We start from the raw sequence: 14,422 nt of genomic DNA, 5'->3' as shown, positions 1-14,422 counted from the left end.
CAGAGAGACTTTCATGTGGTTAAAAAGTAAACGTGTATCCAGTGATAAACAAAACTGTACCAACGCTATAACCCTTTTTTTCTCATCACATTTTGACCCAATTTAGGCAAAACAATGTTTCTACCAAGAACAGCATCTTGTATATTTTTTTCCTTCCATAAAATTTAAACCAAACAGAATCACTCACACTACTAAGTACAGTTGTTGGAAAACCAGGAGGATTATATTAAATGGGTAACTGTTTATGATATTGACCTTTAGAGTGGGTTTGACAAGTGCCCTGGAATAGGCTGCACAAATTCCTGTGTTGGACTTTCTGTGTCTACTGATGATCCCAGACATTTCCATGCACTTCTGGTAGAGCTATTCTGCCCCTGTATGTACACACAACTCCTAAAGCTTCTTGGACTCTTAAAACAATCCTAAGCTAGAAAGATGAAAGAATTCCCGTTGTGATGCATTTTGTTTCAGTGTTTAATCCTATATGCCAGCAACAGCATTAGCTGTGTAAACCAAAAGGTTAAAATTATTTTTTCTGGAATGTGTTCTGAGCAAAGTGAAAAATCAGAAAGGTGACTGGGACTAGTAGCAATAATGTGATTTAATTCTTGATACGTCTAATCTTTTAATACGCTAATCACTGTTCCCATCTAAGTAGGTAAAAAAGAAAAAACTTCTTTGCATTTATGGCTGAATAGATGGAAATTAGGGAAGGGAAAATCCTTAGGCACTTTCCATTCATAAGAAAACTACTTACAGCTGAAATATGAAGTGACAGTTTTCCACTGAGCCCTTATGGTAACTGAGATGAAAAATGGTCGCCTATTATTTGTTTTCCAAACTTCTGGGCAAGCTTGAAATGTCTGGTTTGTTTATTCATCTTATAGAAAGAATTTGAAAAAACGTTTAGCTAACTTTCAAATCTGATTTTATGTCTAGAAATATTCAGTATCAGGAAAAGGGTTAGGTTTTTTGTTTGCTGTTTTGTGATTCTCACCTGACAAGATTTATTTTCAAAAAAGCTGTGTTGAATCAATTAGTGCAAGTAACAGCCTCATGAGCTTTAACATATTTATTTGTTGAGCAAAGCACCACCAGTACAGAATTGCAAAACAAGCACACACTAAAAAAATCATGCAATCTGACTACATAAGATTCCTGATTTGCAAAAGAAAATAATTAAATACAAATATGAAAACAGTGTCTTCCATCAAACAGTGGTTACTCTTTGGTTTCTACATTTCCCTCATCTTTTATTTGATAGCTGGCACCTACGAAGCCTCTCAATCCCATTAAGAGTAGGGAATGGCAATGAAGGAGATCAGGACCAAAAATACTCATAGTAATACTAATACTCATAATAATACTCAGAAATACTCATAAGCTGGAAGTGCAGAGGCATTCACTTAGTTGTGAATTGCATATGTAATGAACATCTCCTGTTGCAACACACTTTTGTCTAAGACCTCCAGGATATTTTAGCAAAACTATGAAGTGTTTAAAAGAAGAATTAACATTTTGCAGTTTGGAAGTTTCAAGTCAATTGTTATAGGTACACTCCACAAAAGCTCTGGAACTTCTTCTTATGCATAGCAGTTACAGCTAAGGCAAAGAACTGGTTATTTTTGGTTTGATGGGTGAGATAACAAGCTTGAATATTGAAGGTCAAGGTGGCAAAACACTTAGTACATTGCAAAGAAAGGAGTTTTACCTTGTGACCCTGAAAATATTTTTATACCTGTTCCTGCTTTCATAAGCAGCTTTTTTTAGAACTCAAGTTTTATTCAAATGCCCACTTTTCCATACTTTGTGGCTTTAATTATTTTCATTTTTCTTGTTTGTTTGCTTTAGGGATATAATTTTTGATCCCAAACTAAAAGATGGGAAGAAGACTTTCTGATTTATACTCAGGCTCTTCATATGCTAACACTGTTTAACTGACAGCAGCGTGCTGTTACTACAAAATTGGCCACAGTATCTTAGCCATTAAATTCCCAAATAAAAAAAAAAAAAAAATGAGGCATTTGTATGGATTAAGGAAACCACCAGAGGGAGCATGTATAATCCAATCAGTGTAATAGATTCATATACAAATTGCAAGGAAAATCTCGTTTTAAAGGCTTTAGAAGAGCTAAAGGTTTAAAATATATTGTGTATTCTGTAAAATATATTCCACTCTATTGATGTGTATATTTCACAAATACTTCATCCTTTTGCTTCAGGCAAACCAAGAAAAATGTTCCTAGATTCTGCCTGGCTCTAGAATTCATACTCTACTATGTCAGTTCTTTGTGCTGGAGTGGTTTTATATGAAAACATGGCAGCGTTCTGACATCTGGATCTTAACAAGCAGATTGTTGCATTACATCAATTTCACCCTGTGATAAATGGAAAGTAATGTCAGTACTATTTCTGTAACTTGTATACTGTACTGTTTCTCTCCAGTTATGGAGTAATCATATTGAAAATCTGAGACATAGAAATTCTGGCCCTTTGTCAGTTTGCTCTGACTAAAATGCAACGTACTTTTCTTGTTTTAAAAGTTGTGTTCAGACAGCAATTGGATTCTTAATCGAGTGCAACAAATACTATCAAGAATGAATGTGTGAATTTTTCAGTCCTGATACACTACTGATAAGAATGATATAATTACTAGATCTATACTTTATTGAGCAGAAAATTCCTTCACACCCAGCTTCTTCAAGTCCTTCCCAAGCTGCTCACTCTTAATTTGACAAGCTAATTTGAACGCATAAACTGCAAGAAACTGTTAGGAAATTAGCATTCAATAACTGAGATTTTGTATGCATGGCAAGCCTGATGGGAGTAAAGAAAAATAAGAAACTTTCATGGAAGTGCTTAATGAACAGAGCGTTTTCTCAAACCAGAGTGACCCCAGTGATGGTATTGTTTGATGAAAGAAGCCTTTACAAGGTCATAGTAGTAGATCTTCTCAAGTGGGATGGCAGGTCTGTTTAGAAGAGAGTGTAAGCTTAGTGAGCCTGAAAATGCATTTAAAAATACATAATGGTGAAGATGTACATATCAGTAAAATATACAGAATGGTACATTTAAAAGTGCTGTTATGGAATGTCAATGAACCTGAGCTCTTAACATGCTTTCATTTTAAGTTAGTCTGCTGCCAGATGAGCTTAGTGCTGAGATACATGAAGAAATAGCAGGTCAATAGCCTCTCTACATTTCTTGATAAATTTTTGGAGTTTTTTAGTAGCTAGATTACACGAAATTATTGTGAAATTTCTATAATTCCTCTTGAGCACAGATTGTCTGTTCCTATGATTAATACAGATAAACCTAAAAAGCTCAGTCTCTGAACAAAACTCTAGTGAAGCTGCAGTAGCTCTGAGGCCTCGGTCATGTCAGAGCAAGAGCTGCCAGTTCACTGGGGTACCCACTAGAACAGCAACTGTCCTGGTTCAAAGTTGGTATTTTAAAATTGACATATTGCACCTGAGAGCTATGTGAAATACTTTTTCAGGGCAGAGCTTTTTCTTGCAGTACTGCACAACTTTGTCTTATGATCTCATTCCCCAGGTTACCTTTCTCCGTGCCTTCATCTGCAGTGTTCTCTGTTGTAATCATTGATGTTCTCAGCAGCCCCAAGCTAGAGAATAAAACTATATCTATCCTACTATTATTAGAGTTGATATCTACCCAACTGAATTTGAATCCTGCTTTCTTACAGAAATTAGCCAGTTTTCTGACAGCTGCAGCATTAGTCACACAATTTAACATGTGTATGCTTTGCTTTGTTTTCCTCAGTAACTCAGAACAGTTATGCTCATAAATTATACAGATTTTTAAGAAATCATAGAATCATAGAATGGTTTGGGTTGGAAAGGACCTTAAAGATCATCTAGTTCCAACCCTCACTAGACACCTAGTGGGACATCTCCCACTAGACCAGGTTGCTTCAAGCCTCATCCAGACTGGCCCTGAACACTTCCAGGGTGGGGCATCCACAACCTCCCTGGGCAACCCATTCCAGTGTCTCACCACCTTCACACTAAAGAACTTTTTACTAATATCTAACCTTTACTCCAACCAAACCGTAACTAGGTCCTTAGTTTGTAAAACGGACAGTTAAGCTCAACAGCAGCAGTTTTCTCACTTTATGATCAAGGTACCCCTAACTAAATGAATTATTTTTGTAGTCCTAACTGAATTCTTAATCATAAAAGGATAATACTGAAATGGGTTAGTTTGCTTATCTGCAATTCCTCATTTTGTAATGCTTTTTTTCCTATACTTTTTGTTTCACTGCAGTACAATGCAGAGTGGCCATCCAGGTCAGAATGGTTTAGTGGTCAGTTCAGTGGTCATACAAAACAGTCCCTTGTACAGCTGTAGTTCATCTTCCCATGCCAAATATTTTTTTTAAATATTTAAAATTTTTAAAAATTAAACAGACCTGGGGAGCTTCCTGGGCATTGGAAAATGATTGTCAGTGCCATTAAATAGTGATGATGTCCCCTGACATTATTTCAATCTATGCCCAGGAATATAGTCCAGAATAGTTCCCAGACATGGTGCAGGAGCTGAACTGTTCCAGGGATTACTTCAAGTGAGCAGTTTATGTACAACCTACTTCTTTTCAAGGTTGAGTGAGTTTGCTTGTCCAGGCATAGGTCATTCTGTGCCAGTGGTCTTGAGTGCGAAGGAACATTTCTGGGCATATTTATTTTTCAAGTATAGGAACAGCCTGAATGATCACAAAAACCTGCTTTCCAGAAGTGCTAACTTACGGTTGTATGCCTCAACATAACTTGTGCATAAAAAAAATCATATTTGTCTCATAGCCTTCTGCATATTGCTCCTTAAGGGAAGGGAAAAAAAAAAAAAAAACAAACAGAAAACCCCGTTTGGTCAGAATAATGTTTTAAATTTTACATATTGCTATATACATACTTGTGTTTAATGTTACCAGCAATTTTTATTTAGACAAATCTGAAATCTGCGTGTTTCTTCATAATATTTGAATAATCTGTGATTAAGACCTGCTAAGGCAAACTGTTCAATTTCTCAAGTCATCTGATTCTCTATAGTTTGTATATTTTATCAATCTTTCCAGTCACCTAAACACTGAGGACTCTAACATTTCTCTCTAGGAGATATTCCCAGTTTTGGAAATTATACAGTTTTCTCAGTATTCTTCCTAAATACCAAGGCTTTTTTTTTGTGCACCATTACATCTGCAGCTCCCTCTCTATTCTGGTCTATTAACTCTTTCAATATGTGCATTATCATATAGCATTAGTGAAACCACTTGCTTCCCACAGATATGACAACATATATAACCATGCACAAGTAATTAAGAAGTAGACGAGCCACAACTGTTCTGCAACTCTTCAGTGATCTGTTTTGCTGATTGTTGGTGCTGAATGTTGACTCATGACTTTGACTTTTAGAAGAAAGAATTAGGTACAAGTAGACAAATAATTTGGGAGAAAAATAAATTTATGATCTTTAAGTTCCTTTGAACATAACCAGTTACTGCATGATTCATTTCCTTCCTTTCTTTTCTTCTCAAGTTCAAAAATTCACTGAGCCTTTACAAGAGGAGTTTTTGTTAACCCTGTTTCATTCCTGCTTTCCAGAGATGCAGTATTATGAACATGGAGTTTCAAAACTGTGTGCTCTTTGTACATGCTCTCCTGTTTTCCTGGCATGCCTTTATAGCCTTATAAACATTGGCTTATGTGGGGACAGTTTAGCACATTAAGCCACCTTTGGCTGTCATAGCTCCTGCTTTCTTTGACATATTAATTTCATTAGATTTGTGTATGAGCTATAACAGGAGCAGTGACCCAGCCTAATCAAAACATCTCCACACTCGTCTTTCTAGCAGCTGAGATGCTGATGCCCACTAGTACTGCAACAGCATTGTGATGTATTCCACAGTTTCTGGGGGTTCATGTGTAATAACAGAAATATGAACAAACCTATTTTATACTATTTCTATGCACCAGGCCTCTTTCATCTTGTCTGAAAGACTCTACTACTTGTTAATGTTATCAGTCTTTTTTTTCATACAGGAGCAAAATTCTAGTAAAGTTATATGAATAAGAAAGGAAGCTTGGTCAATGTGTGAAATAGATCTGTGTCTTGGTGCATGCCACTTGAAATGATGTTTTTCAGCATCATTCCTGGTTCTGCAATTCATATGTCTGGGAGTAGTGCTATGGGAGGCATAGGAACTGTGAATTAGAGTATGCCCCTCTGGTTTTCAGAAAATCTAGGCTTAACTCTAGGTCCTGTTATGGAATTATGTGTTAGATGAATCATTTCGTGTCACCTGCACTCTCTTTTCCCATCTCTAAACTTAAAAAGGAAATATTTTCTCCAAAGATAACCTTCATATGTTTATTTTTAAAACAAGACAAAAAGTGATGGGTTTGTGGGGGTAACTGTGTTTCTGACACTCAGTGTAAAGCATGTGACTGCTTTGTAGCAGCTTTCAAAATATGTCTGGCCACTCACTTTTATTTATTCAATCAGAAGGGAATGTAATGCTATATTGGGAAAAAAAAAAGTGCAAGATCTTTGGAGCATCCACCTTAAAATTGAAGAGATTCTTTTGAATACTTACTCAAAGACAGAAAATAGTGCAATCAATCATGTAAAAAGGAGAAAGGAGAGTTAATTGTGGTAGTTGGGATCATCAACAAGGGCGTGAAGTACACCCAGTAGTCAGAGCTCCTTGCCTCACATCCTGAACAATTTCTTGTGTGCAAAACAGCAATGCTAACAGATCAGAAATCTTTGCTAATTTCTGTTGCTATTAGCTCTTCATGCCATCTTTGTGCAGGTATAAATGCACAGTGGAGAGTGTAATGCAGTATCAGGGACTAATTTCAATGTGGCTCCTTCCCAGAGAATATATTGGATTGCTATTGTTTTCTGCTGATTCTGTTGGAAATTCTGACACTGTAATCTCATAAATTTAACTCCAGGGCCCTCCTCTTGCACTTTCTTTTTCCTTATAGTTATTCAAAGAAGAGCCTTTAGCAAAAGCTTATTTTTAATTCTTTATCTGCCTTTCAGCATGTTTCTTTTGTTGGTGTAACTGACTTGAAGATTATAGAAAATTTCCTCCTATTCTTCTTTAATCAGAACTCTGCCAAATCTCACTTTAACTACGTTGGGTTTTTTTCCCCCTTTATTTCTAGGTGAATTGGAAATAAAACTAACTTCTTTTAGCCCATTATTATTCTTAGCCTCTTCCACCAGCAAGAATTCCCAGTGGGAGTCCTTATTTCCTGCTGCCTATTCACATGTCTCAGTTACAAATATTGAATATTACTCATGTTTGGTCTTTTTTACTGCAAAATAATAGCTTTTTTTTTTTTAATCTTTTCATTTTTCTGTTCGCATGATATCACAGGAGTACTTTATAGAATATGTAGCTGTACTTTTCCAAACTTTCTGTCCCATGAAATTGTGGAATCATCATCAGGCTGAAGATTGCCACCTGAAATTTTTACCACTCTCTGTATCATTCTCTGGTCCTTCTCATTATCACCTGAATGCTGGAAATTTTGAGTCACAGTATATTAAGACAATAACAGAATTCAGTGCTGCAGATACAGACATGCTGCATCAAATATTAACTATGTCTTAGTAATTATATTTCAATTTTTCATAAACATTAAAATAGCGCAGACTGTTTGAAGTATATTTAAAATCCTTGCACTTAGGAAATGATCTTAGCTATTTTTAATTTGGAACACGAAAGTGGGGTCAAATGCCCTTGTAAAATTCAAATAGTCATCCTATTCTAAAGTTAATTAAAGGGTAAAAACAGACATTACATTTGTGCTTGAATTCGGATATATGAGTCGATGTTGAGCTAGAGGCTAAGCATAAATACCATTCAGATACCTTACAAATTCATGCCACAGTCATTCACAGTGAGACTTCCATGAACTTCGTAAGTGCTTTGAGCTGTGATCAAGTTCTGCATTTGTGACAAGAGAAAGTCAGGGGGGATGGGAAGGAAGGACACTACAGTCTTTTGCCAGACACCACAGTGTCTCAAGTGATATTTAAAGGATGGAAGAACCAAACTGGAGCCTGTTCTGTGGTAAATGCAGTCAAAGTCGGACTGAAAACAAAGATAGAGATTTTTTTTTTCCCTCCAAAAAATTGATCTATGGTTAAGGTGGTTTTTTTCCACCGGACAGACACAAAATTTAAGGGCTATTTTTCTTGTTTTAATTTTTTTTTTTTTTTTACTTCCTGTATCTCTTGTCTTGCAAAGAAATTCCACTTTAAAATGCTCTTTTTTTTTTTAATAAACCAAAGAACCTAGGAAGTGTGTTAATCTTTTTCTAATGTATGAGCCTTCTTTAGCAGTTAAAGACAGAAAAGAGTTCTGTCCATTCAATTTTTTATTTAATTTTCCAAGTTAACCTTTTATTTTGAAAAGTTAACCAAAGAGATTTACTGTTCTAAGGAATTACACATTATTTAAGAAATCATTTCAGATTTCTGGAATGCCCTTCAGTTTCCATAAAACCAGTCTTCATATGCTGTTACATATATCCAGGCAAAAAAATATTATTGATCCTCCTTGAAGTCTCTAAGAAGACAAAGCATTTCAGCTCATGCACTGAATGGACATTTCTTGTCATTTAAATATTCTTTGCCAAGGACAGATAAAAGGCATGTGGCAGATCTGATGACATCTTCATCTCCTTTCTCTCTCCATTCAGTTTACTGGAAGGATTCTGACATCTTTCTTGTTACCCAGATTCAGCTGCAGTATTTATACCAAATCATCACTGCTATACATGCAGAGACTTTAATTCTCCCATTGCTTACTAAACCAGTGCTCCCAAGTTCCACATAAATACTGAAATTCCTTACAGTTCTTGAATGTCCTAATTCTTATTTCCCAGAACATCTTTGTTATTGCTTTGCTAGGAGCTGATTTCAATCATAACTTGAAAATGAAGTTGTTGTAAAGTAAGCATGTTGACAGATGGCATAACTGGCATAGTTAATCAAATCTGCTCCATTGTTTTAATGGCAACAGGGAATCACCAACATGCTACTAGAGGAATGTCTTAAAATTGCAGTCAGTAGAGCAGACAGTGCAGTAGGATGACAGTTCCCACAATTCTAATTCAAAACCAGAGCAATGATAGTATCTGCTATGACTGACATCTCATTGGCACATGCCTCAAAGGAAGTTTACAAACCAGGTTTGCTTGGAGCCTATCTAGTTTCTGATTTCCAGGGTCTAATGAAGACTGAGACTTAAAAAATAAATATGTTCTATTCATGCCTGGAATGTTGTGTCATAATTTCTTTCTGTTTAGCAAGATCCTCTTTATTCTCTCAACCATTCATCGATACAGAACACCCCAAAAATGGGGAGGCAGTACTGAAGTCCCAGTATAGCACTGACTCACTCAAGCTTCAGCAAAAAGAAAAAATACTTTAAGGTAGCCTTTATTCCCACCCATTGGGAAGGAGGTCTCATAATTTCTCTGGAATGTATTTCTGGTTTGGGCACTTTTTTTCTTCACTTCAATAGGTTTTTCAAAAAGTCAGTTGTTATAGGGTGTGTGATAAGTGACACCTGTTAGGGTTGTGGTATTTTTTTAGGTAACAATGCAAATGATGGAATGTGGATCAGTGCAAGTCCAGCTAACAAGATAACCAACATATTCTCAAAGCTGTGGTCAAAAGCAAGTCAGATGCTGCTCGGAATAATTATATAGTGAAGTTTATTATCCCAAGTGTCTTGTTAATATTGTTTACATCCTCTTGTTACATCCACTTCTACTATAAAAATGCTCTCATTGTTCTGTTCTGCCAAATGCACCTGTTTGCCTTGATTGGAGTAGTATATGGCATGTCTTGGCATCTCTCAGCTCACTGAGAACAAAAAAAAAGACCCCATAAATACAGCTGACCATACAAGTGGCCTAGACTTACTAAAAGATAGTGAGAAAGGTAGTGAGAAGGTTACTTGCTGTACTATGTACTATGTTCTATGGATGTCAAATGACACCAGCCTGTCTCATAACAAAATAATCTACATAATTCATTAAGAAAATAAACAAACCAGCTAGGGACAATCTTTTTCAAATTCAGACATCATGGTTTAATTATTTGCTTTCAATCTTAATAATGTTTTCTGTTTCTAATGATATTTTTGTTGTCTAGGAAACCCTAAGTTACTGTATCAACACTGCTAGCACTTGTGAGGTGGGGATTGCCAGGGGAATCTTTGTATTAAAGTCATAAAACTTGCTTTAAAATTTCTTTGCTAGATATTGCAAATGAGAAAGGATATTGCAAACAGGTTATTAACCTCACCTAATTCCACTAAGAAATACGCATGCAACTTGAGTTGCTAGTAGCTAGTGACGAGGTAGAATCAGCACCGTAGTATTGCTGAATTGTCATGAAGTCTGTTCAGAGGAGATGTTATCTAAACTGTGAACCCTGATCATGTTATTATATGTGTGTCTTGGTGTCTCAGATCACTTTGCCTGATAAAAGCAGGAACTGGATCACTACATCCTTTTTGGAATTAAATTTTCATGGCTAAGAAGTCTGGACAGAAATAATTAAACTGATTTACATCCATATGGCTGACATGACACTTAAAAATGTTATGGCTCAGTAGAGTCGTAAGAATAATTATCCTGTGGAAGGGACACTCCCCCCCCCTATTTAAAAATTAAAGCAACAACAAATAAATAAAAATAATCACTTAAATAATAACTCATTCACTGAAATGAATTCACTGATTGGCTCCTATTGTGAGCAACAGCCTCTTCAATAAAAGTAATACCACATAAATCATATAGATTTTAAGGTGAATCATATCATTTACTTATTCTGTCATCCTCTTCTTCTCCCTTCTTTTCTTGTTCTTGTTTTCCTCCTATTTCCGTCTGGACAACTTCTATCTATGTCATTACTTAAAGATGCTCCAGTGGATTTGACCGTCACCGGCAAGACTGGGTAGACAGTGGCTGCCCTGAAGAGGTATGTGAGTAGTTTACATCCTCAGACTATCAGAGGCCATTTATATTCTTATGATGCTTTTTATTAAATTCTTCTTATTAACATGTATGGTTTCAAGGCCAAATATGTGCTATGTTTATCATTCAGTGGAAATAGCCTGAGGAATTTCACTCCTCTAAAAGAGGTACTTGTACTCCTGGGCCAGAGCAGTTCATTTTCAAGACACATGTGTAAATATGTTACTGATGGCTCTTTCCTTGTGTCCTCTTTTTAAAAGGATTTTTTTGTTTGAGGGTTCTTTTTTGGTATGAGTTTTGGTGTTTTGGTTTGGTTTTTCGTTTTTTTTTTTTTCCACTTGGGGAGTGTGGTCATAGGAATAATTTAATTTATGACACTTTTAATCTCCTGGTGACCATAAAAAAGCAGTTACTTTTTCATTTTGGCTAAACGGGTTACATTCTGTCATACATTTCAGCAACATAGCCCTTCTGAAGTGTAATGTCAGGTGAAACTGAGGACAAAATGTAGCCCCAAGTGCCTAGTTAGAAAAGGACATTCTGTTTTATTCTCAGTAGAAACAGGAGAAGTAATCATATAAATCCAGTCTGATGGAAGAATATTTTTTTCTGCAACTGTAATTGCAAAATAATGGTGTCCTACATACTGCCTTGTTATGTGGGCTTGAAGCATCAGTTTTGCAGTTTATATACTGATGATTTAAGAATGGAATTGTTTTGAGCTTTTTTTGTCTTTGGAGGACAGCTTTTTCAAGATCATTAAATAAATTAGTGGAAGTATTTTTTGTTGTTGTTATAGTGCAAAATCTTTGTATTTCTTCAATCCAGATTATAATAAAATAGGTCTAGTTGTATCTTTAGATGTATCTTTAGACAAACCTACTGTCTGCATGACAGTAGCATCACCATTCTTCTTGAGTCTTATTTCAGTACAACTAGTGCTCCAAAGCTTAGTACATGATCTGAGGGTAAATTATTGATACACTAAGTGTATTTGAGGAACTAATAGTTTGATTTGAACAGATTATTGACCAGAGATAGGTGCTCAAAGTTCAGCTTTCAGGCTCTCTGAAGTACAAGCAACAGCTTAGCATTTTTCAGAATGATGCCTGAGCTGACTTATGGAGTTCGATGAAGGAGCAATAATGAGCACACAGGGGTTAATTTTGTACCCATTCATTCAAGAGGATGAATAATTAGAATCCTCATAGTAATGTTTCCTTCTTTGTAATATAGATTTTGAGCTAAATTTTCAATTGCATCTGTGAAATTAACAGCAGTTTTAAAGCTAAAACATGAAGAAATTTAAAGAATAGTTATACTGATGTGTTTTTTTCATATAATTTATTGTTTCTTGTAAAACAAAGGGCAATAAATTACCCATACATATTAAAAGAAAGACAACACCCAGTGGGTTTTGACAGCCAGATCTTGATAAAATGAACAGGCTGTGTGGTATTCCACTTCTCATTAAAATTAATGGGGACAGTGGGAGTTACAGGCAGCTCCCATATTTGCTACTAGTTAATTGGATGTATCTTTCTGCAAAACTGTATAATCCTAAAGTAAAATATTCATTATACGTTCACAAATTTAAAAGTTTCCAGAGATTTCAAAGAACAGACTTGAGATTCATATAAAAAATTCTGTCACTAAAAATATAAGATCTTTTATGATGGTGAATATAATTTATTGTGTGCTTGTAAAATAGAATATAATACAGTAATGCCTATTATTAGTATATTTTATAGATTAGGGGTTTTAATATTTTTAATTAATAATTGCTACATACACTCCTGGTATGTGGAATTTTACTATTGTATAGTACATATTATACAGTGAACGTGCATTGAGTAGTGAATTGCTCTATAGTGCTGTACATAAACATTCTACAGGCTGAATATATTTCCACATTTTACACATATATAAATATTCTTTTTGTGATAACTGCATGTTATCATACTGCTATGACTTAATTCTCACACATCTTTTTTTAACATTTTTTATGGCACTCAGTCCAATGGCACTGAGCATTCACAACTGAAGAGTGAAAATTTGAATGATAGTCTTAGATGTTAAAATCTGAATGGGGAAATAACATGTTTGACATTCAGGGATGACTTTGAAGCCTTGTCATTAGAAATTTAGTGTTGTAAGTTCTGCAGCTAAATGAGAAAAATGTATGTTGCTTAACGCTTTGTAGAGTACTTCAGAAAAAAAAAAAAAAAAAGAAAAAGGAAAAAAAAGATGCTCTTGAAATTCCTTGATTTAGTGTTTCCATTTCCATTCTTTTTATCCTGACAGCCTGTCCATGCTTAAATTCTTCATTCAGTGACAAGTCTCCACTGAGAATTAATTTTCTCGTCTTTGTTTTTGTTGTTTCTCAACAGTCAAAAGATAAGATTTGTGACAAGACTATAGACACAACTGAAACACCTTCCTACTCCACCACCACCCTTCTGCCAACCACCACAAAGTTCAGAGTTTTAACAACCACCAGAGCATCCACCACTTCCCAGCTGCCAACGAGCCTGCCCACAGAAGGTGAAGTATAGACACTGCATTATATTGTAGTGCATACACATCATTTACAAGTCTGAAATAAATTTATTTTCTTTACCTATGTGTTTGTGTTGACCATTTCGCTTTGGGGCAGTGTAAGGAATAGGGAACAGCAGTCAAGGTGACATCTGCTGCTGGTTTTAAATTGCAACTTGCTCTCCCAACAGTAAGGTGCAAAGGGGATGAGTGCTGGAGTAGAGGGCAGTGCTGGGAGTGAACAGATAATCCAGCCAGACTTTTGGAGAACTTGTGGTTACAATAGATTGTCTGTGTTCCTTTAAGCATCAGGCCATATTCCAAAACCTGTTGAAACAGTAGACAGAGAGGTCTCTGATAAAGTTAGTGTAGAAACTCCTATCACAGAAATAATAAATTTTGAATCCCTTTGGGTATTCTGTTTATCCAGCTGAAAATTGGATAACCCAAATGAAAAATCTCTTTGAAATTTTCCTGCTTATTGTTTGAACAGTTGACACTCTTCTTTCCATGTAATGTTCATTGTAGTGAAATAGTTTCTGTAGGCTCCTGAAATTAATTGACTGGGTAAGAGATGGTGCATTCATGCTCACCCTTGTTCTAATGGCTGCTTAAGTCTTGCCTTTCTGTGGTTGAGATACACTGCTTTCCTGCTTCATGTAAAAGCCAGATGGGTAGAATAGCTAACCCAGGTTGATCAAATAGCATCTTAGCATCTATGAAAAGATGTGTGTATGTGTGTTTCTAATTTTCTCTTGGAATTGGATGTTAACACAAGAAAAGGTACCAGGTAAGAGCAGATTTTTCAAGTGGCTTGTGACAGGAAATTTGAAGTGAAGGCATTTCACGGTGGGAATCTG

At 35.7% G+C, this 14,422-nt stretch overlaps 1 protein-coding gene across 1 annotated transcript in view; it reads left to right on the top strand.

The window, feature by feature from the left end:
* PLXDC2 (plexin domain containing 2) overlaps nt 1–14,422 on the top strand; it is a 229,301-nt gene that overhangs the window by 192,753 nt on the left and 22,126 nt on the right. Inside the window, exons 10-11 of the mRNA XM_030445902.1 lie at nt 10,968–11,028; nt 13,415–13,568. Coding sequence (XP_030301762.1) covers nt 10,968–11,028; nt 13,415–13,568 — 215 coding nt within the window. The remainder of the gene's footprint in view (nt 1–10,967; nt 11,029–13,414; nt 13,569–14,422) is intronic.

The sequence above is a fragment of the Calypte anna genome, chromosome 2, assembly GCF_003957555.1.
Source record: "Calypte anna isolate BGI_N300 chromosome 2, bCalAnn1_v1.p, whole genome shotgun sequence".
Classification (NCBI taxonomy): Eukaryota; Metazoa; Chordata; class Aves; order Apodiformes; family Trochilidae; genus Calypte; species Calypte anna.
This window is presented reverse-complemented; position numbering and strand designations above follow the sequence as displayed.